The sequence below is a fragment of the Oryzias melastigma genome, linkage group LG3, assembly GCF_002922805.2.
Source record: "Oryzias melastigma strain HK-1 linkage group LG3, ASM292280v2, whole genome shotgun sequence".
Taxonomy (NCBI): domain Eukaryota; kingdom Metazoa; phylum Chordata; class Actinopteri; order Beloniformes; family Adrianichthyidae; genus Oryzias; species Oryzias melastigma.
The window spans coordinates 25,059,732-25,065,731 of NC_050514.1; the positions used below are offsets into that span (position 1 = coordinate 25,059,732).

At 39.5% G+C, this 6,000-nt stretch overlaps 1 protein-coding gene across 3 annotated transcripts in view; it reads right to left on the reverse strand.

Moving 5' to 3' along the window:
• Positions 1-6,000, reverse strand: part of cd276 (CD276 molecule) — an 89,901-nt gene that overhangs the window by 28,853 nt on the left and 55,048 nt on the right. For all 3 annotated transcript variants that reach the window (XM_036211144.1, XM_024295705.2, XM_024295706.2), the window contains exon 5: positions 3,260-3,397. In XM_036211144.1, the coding sequence (XP_036067037.1) occupies positions 3,260-3,397 (138 nt within the window). The remainder of the gene's footprint in view (positions 1-3,259; positions 3,398-6,000) is intronic.

The following is a 6,000-nucleotide window of genomic DNA, read 5'->3' on the forward strand; positions in this document are numbered from 1 at the left end:
ATGGTTGCTTTAAGCAAAGTTTGGGCCGGTCGGGACGAGATCTGGAAGTTCAGCCATGTTTGTGTGCCCTTCAAAAATGTCAGAGTGAAAAACACTTCATGTTTAGTTCTACTTGTTATTTACACTTTAACATGTTTCAATTATTGGTTATTTAAAATTCATAATCATTTATGGATCATATTTGATGCATCTAAAGATCATTTTTTCCCCACACCACTACTAGGATGTCGTTTCTTGGTTAAATGGGTTTTGAAAGTATGAAAAGTGCTAAACAAATACAGTTGGATTTGATTTTGATTTCTGTAGAGTGGCAAAAAATTCAATTCTGAGTTGAGCATGGGCAGCACTGTTGGTGAAGGAAGCCTGCCCTCCCTTCCCGTCATCAATATCTGAGAGTTCTCTGTTTACGTGCTCTCCTGCTAGCTTTTAGAAAAATAAAGACTTGATCTCTTTTGAGAGCAGAGGTTCCCTTCAGCAGAGACGTTTCACTCAGATGGAGTAGAGGCTGAAGGGATGCACAGAAAACATTTAGCTAATAAGTTTGCTCTCAGTTTCCTGCAATGTTAGCTTAGCTTATCTAGACGACAATCCCTCTTCAGCGTTATCATACTCAGTCACAACGTGACTCAAAACCTGAACGTGTTCAGGTGCTCATGCATCGCTGTAGTGCTGCCATGGAACACAAGTTCTGCCTTTTTTCTTTTATTTTTTTCTTATGTTTCCCAGTTTCAAGCTCCGTTGTCATGTTGTTATGGTACCTGAGTCTTCCTATAACTTCCTGTGACATAACTACTGACCCAGATTAGCACTACTGCTTATGTGCTTATGTGTGTCAAAGACAACAGCAGACGCGGGAATAGAAAGTGCTAACAGTAATTTTCAGATTGAAAAAAAACATGATTATTAGACTATTAAATTAGTCATCAATTATATTAATAGTCAACTTAGTCATAACTAATTGAATAATAGTGGCAGCCCTATTTAATAGACATACATGCATCTAGTTGTCTACAAGTAGATGCATAAGAGTTGAGTGAAACTGGTCCGTGACGCATATTTTCTTCATAACAAATACAATGTTTTTCGAAGAGCATTTTTTCATCTGTTTCTGATTGAATGAAGAAATATTCATCTTAATTTTATTTATGTATGTTCTCCGTCAACAGATAAATGCCACTAGAACATGTTAAAAACGTGGCTTTCATTGGAGTGGGTCTTTAAGACAGTCAGGAAACAGCTGCTAGGGAAGTCTGGCATCAGGGATGAATATCACCGTTCCTGTTTCAGCGTTTTTCTCTTGTGATGATAAATCTCATCAAACACTTCTGGCACTTTATATTTTATTCCTGCATTTAAACAAAAAATAATCATAAAATATGTAAACTTCTACAATGTGTGCTGTGTAGTCCTAATTTCCTAATTATACAATAAAATGTCTGTGGAAAGAAGAAAAGCTGCTTTTAGTCATTTGTTTTAGTTTCAGGTTGAATAAGCAGCTATTATGAATCCTTTTACATCCAGGAGAATAAATGTCCCATCTGTCTGTTACTCCATGTGCATCAACGAGGATAGCTTTTAGCTCGAGGTGAGCCTTCTTCACCTGAAGGTTAAGCTCTGTGAAACAAGCGCACCACAGTGGTAAAAGCCCACAGGGAAAACACTGTCTCCTTTATCACCTCTTTGGCTCACACAGGGGAAATCTGTCCCACGTCGATTACGCATCATCCCTAGAGTAGGTCTGATTGAATTACATGCTCGCCGGAATGTAAAAGGAGCTTTAGAAGAATGGATCACTGGCTCTGGATAGGTCATAGAAGGCATATATTAGAAACCTAGCTATTGTCATTATGTAAAGTTGGCCAAAGAAATGAATGAATGAAGAAATGGAATAGCTGAGAGAAAAGAGTCTAGAGCTGGGCTTTTCCTTCCGAGTGCTGTATCACAAGCTGCTCTGCCATGATTCACACTCCCATGCTCGATACACATTATGACAGAAAAAAACACACTTCTCCACTTTTACTGACCTCTCCATCCTCACTACCTAGACACAGAGAAGAAAGAGTCAACTTCAATCTGGCCAAAGCGAAGAACACCATTAAAAGATAAGACATCCACAATTAGGAAGCACGTCTCTGCTTTCTGCCCTCCCAGCATCCCGGGATATGTGCATGGCGAGCCTATTTTAAACCCCTGCACTTCTGTTTTCATACACTATCACTATATCAAGAGAATAACAGTCAGCATGATACGAGAAGAAGTCTGAATCCTCAGCTTTCAGTTCAACGCCGGGAAAACCCTGTAGACTCCACGAGCGTTGCTGGCAGGGGACAAAATAAGATTTAGCATTTCAATATGGCAGACAGCGGATGACCACATAATGAATCCCGCCTTCAGTGTTACGGCTCCAGGCGAGACAAGCACTTCCTAAAGAAAAGGATCCCAACAAAGCTGGGAGGCCTGTGCCCGTGGGAGGGGCTGCATTATATTTTTTCTCATTCCATTTCATGTGTTCCATGCAGCTATTTACTCTTTCCTCTGAGTCTGTGTCACTTCCATATTTATTTTTAAACCTCTGGGCCCCGGTACAGACTCTGACTGACCTTTATTTAAATGTCTCCTCCACTCTGAGCAGATCTCATTACAGCAGAGCTAGTGGCTTTGCACTATCCATCTCATTTCAAAACTTTCGTGTTGCACTTGCGGCGATACTCAGCTGTTTCGCAACCCCCTAATTACTGGACCGGGGTAATGATGTTCCTCTCCGCCGAAGATATGTGTCCCACCATGCAAGATCCTGCCCATATACATTAAGCGAAACTCCCTCTGGATTCCTGGAGCTGTAAGCATCCCGCCTCTGCTTTCTGCTCCGTCTGTCTTCCTCGCATTGTGCCTTCCGTGAAAGCACGCCGCATTTCATCTGATGGATTGCTGTGCGAGAACTTTAAGAAACCATCTCGCATTTTAATGAATAACCAAGGAAGGGTTGAAAGGATCTCGGAGCATAATAGGTTATTCTTTACTAAGCAGTTTAATCGTGTGTGCAGAAGGTCAACACAGTCCAACAAAAACAGGAAATTATTTCATTACCATATTATGGTTCTGAGTGTAAAAAGTGCAAAGTTCCCACTGTTCTGATTTTCATGGTTCATCCCACTCCTAATGAAGCCAAAAGAGTCCCAACACATGCTTTAATCATTAACAGAAAACTCCAATGAGATGATCACAAAGGCTGAATGGGCGCCTTGTTCGTGCGGCCTACCTTCTCTCCTGGCCTCCTCACAGCTCTCCTTGATCTTCCTGCGGCAAACAGCAGCCAGCGCGACGAGCAGCACGAGCAGACACACGGCCAGCCCGACCGTAACCCACAGAGCCACCGGGGGGAATGCGATGTTCTGACCTGAAGCAGAGAGGGCAGAGGGAGCACAGAAGAGAGAACCTCATTATTCACTCTCGCCGAGCTAAAATAAGAGCGCAACTGTCACCGCCGCATCCATCACCATTATTCTGCCATTTGGCAATTCTGCTATTAGAGCTTCTTGTAGTGAAAATTATAAATAATCTAGACGGCAAGACTGGTGAAGCACAACATGATGACACTGATAATGACTTTTGCCATCATTGTCACATCTATTCTGTGTTAGCCTCGACTTTCAGAAACAGCAGGACAGTCAGAGAAAACATAAATGAGTATTAACTCTTGCTTAATGTGAACAGAGAGACAGCTTCTTCACTAGTGTCCAATTAAAAGCCCCTCAGTTGAGTCCAGATGGCAGCCAGCTTACCAGTCACACAAGACTGTGATGTCATTTCACTCAAAAAGCCTTGGCATGGCTTTCAGTGGATGCTGGAAATAACGATCACACCCCCTGCCTTCTGTTACACATGGAAGAAAAAAATATTTCGCTTCAGTGTTCTGTTCTTTTAAAGATGTCCAGCGCAATTATTGTAATGAAGGAACATTTTTGAAAGCTTGTAATTACATATATTAAAAAAAATGATTAAATAGTCCCATATATGTAGTGCTTTTTTATAGCAAATTTAACTTTTGATACATTTTTTTCCTAACTTACACAGTTAAACTAACAGCAAGTTAAAAAGCGTGTTTTGGCAAAGTGATAAGGAGAAGTGAATTCTGGTCAGCGGGACACAAAACGATATCGGACATGGCCAAATTTCCCTGGGGTGTTAAAACTGAACAGAGGGAGAGGAAAGAGGAAAAAAGCAGAGCCATTAAATATGTGTGAGCCTGACTGTAGCACAAACAGTACTCCTTCACAGTGCCTGCTCTGGGCAGTAAGAGAAGCAAAAAACGTCTGAAAAATGAACCACACTGGAGATACATACTGATGAATCACGATACTGGCTTGGAGAAGACAGACTTTAGTCTTTAGTCAGATTCATATTTTAAAATCCAATGGAAATTCAGGCATTTGTGCTAATTACTCAATGCACCTGCCTTCAAAATAAAATGCAGAATGTTGAGGCTAACGTAGTCAACCAAATGGCAGTTTGAGAAAACCTGCCATGACATTTCTGAATCCCAAACAATGAATCCTAATGACTTCTGGGAGCAGCTGGACTTTCCTCAGAAACATTGAAGCATTTTATTTTTAACTTCTTTCTTAACTTTTCTCAAATGCCACCAAATTAGAACAAATGTTTCACTCCAGTTTTACACAAACAGATAAATAACCATTAAAAGCTAATTAGCCATTTGGAGAATTAGCATCAATATAGTCAAACTTCAGCACTACAGTGACTACATTCATTCAGCCTCGCAGAAGCACCTGGATGACGGTGGGCGCTCTCCTATGGGGACTTTATTATTCAGACAAATGAAAAGGAATACAATTACTGTCAAGGCCAACTAAAGTGTAGATTCTTTTTAAATAAAATTTTGTTCCGTGTAAAGCAATATAAAGTCAAAACAATGAGTTTTAGAAAGAAAGAATCTTTAAAAACAAAATTATGGAGGTATTGGGTTTGCTGAAAAAAAGCAGGATAAACAACCCGGCGTCACAGTCGCAGGACAGAATCAGAAACGTCATTCTTGCCATTTTGATGAAGTCAAGAAAAGTAAAAATAAATGTGTTTGGCTTTTTTTGATGAGTAGAGATGGCAAAGGGTTCTTTTTTTTTGGTCATTCTCGCTCTTGTTGCTCTCACACCTTCTCAGCACGCTCTCCCTCCCTCCAGCCAGGTTGATAAAGACAAATGCCATAGTCAGATATCACTGCAACGCTGAGGCCCAAAGGGCTGTGGGATCATATTTTTCTCTTTCTCTTGTTTGATGATGTGATTTTGTTTTTCTCAGAAATAGATTTGTCTCTAATGGCTCTGTTTACCTATCCTCCCTCCTTCCTCTTTTTTTCCCTTTTTTCTCTGTTCAGTATGGACACCGAGCTTAAGGCTCCACAGTCACAGTACAAGGAGTCCGCAGACCTAATAAATTTCCAAATAGGATAAACTCCTTCTTCTACACTTTGTAATGCTGTGATTTTCCTCTTATTAAATCACAATAAAGAAAAATAATATTTATTGCAACAACTGTGATGTAATATGGGTCTAATTCACATCTCTAATTTTCAGACTACAGTATTAAAAAAGCATTTTTCGTTTGGTCTGTGACTCTCCCAAATCATGAGAAGACACATTATAGTACTATCATTGTACATTGTAAAATACACATGACTGTTTTATGTTTATTTTATATTTGATAAGGGTTCATGTTGTTTTTAATAGATCCCTGGCAATGAGGAGCTGATGATTTACTGGGGGATTTAGGAAAATTTACAATATAAATTATTTTATATCACAATAATGATATATATCACAATATGCCACATTAAAGTATATTTGTTGTTATTTTTTGAAAAAAAATGACAAAATGTAATTACTTACTTTTGTCTGACAATATTTTTACAAGTAACATGTAATTCAAAAGTTACAAATGAGAAACATTTTCTTAAAGTGCACAACCATTTCAATTTTCTTAGTAGGA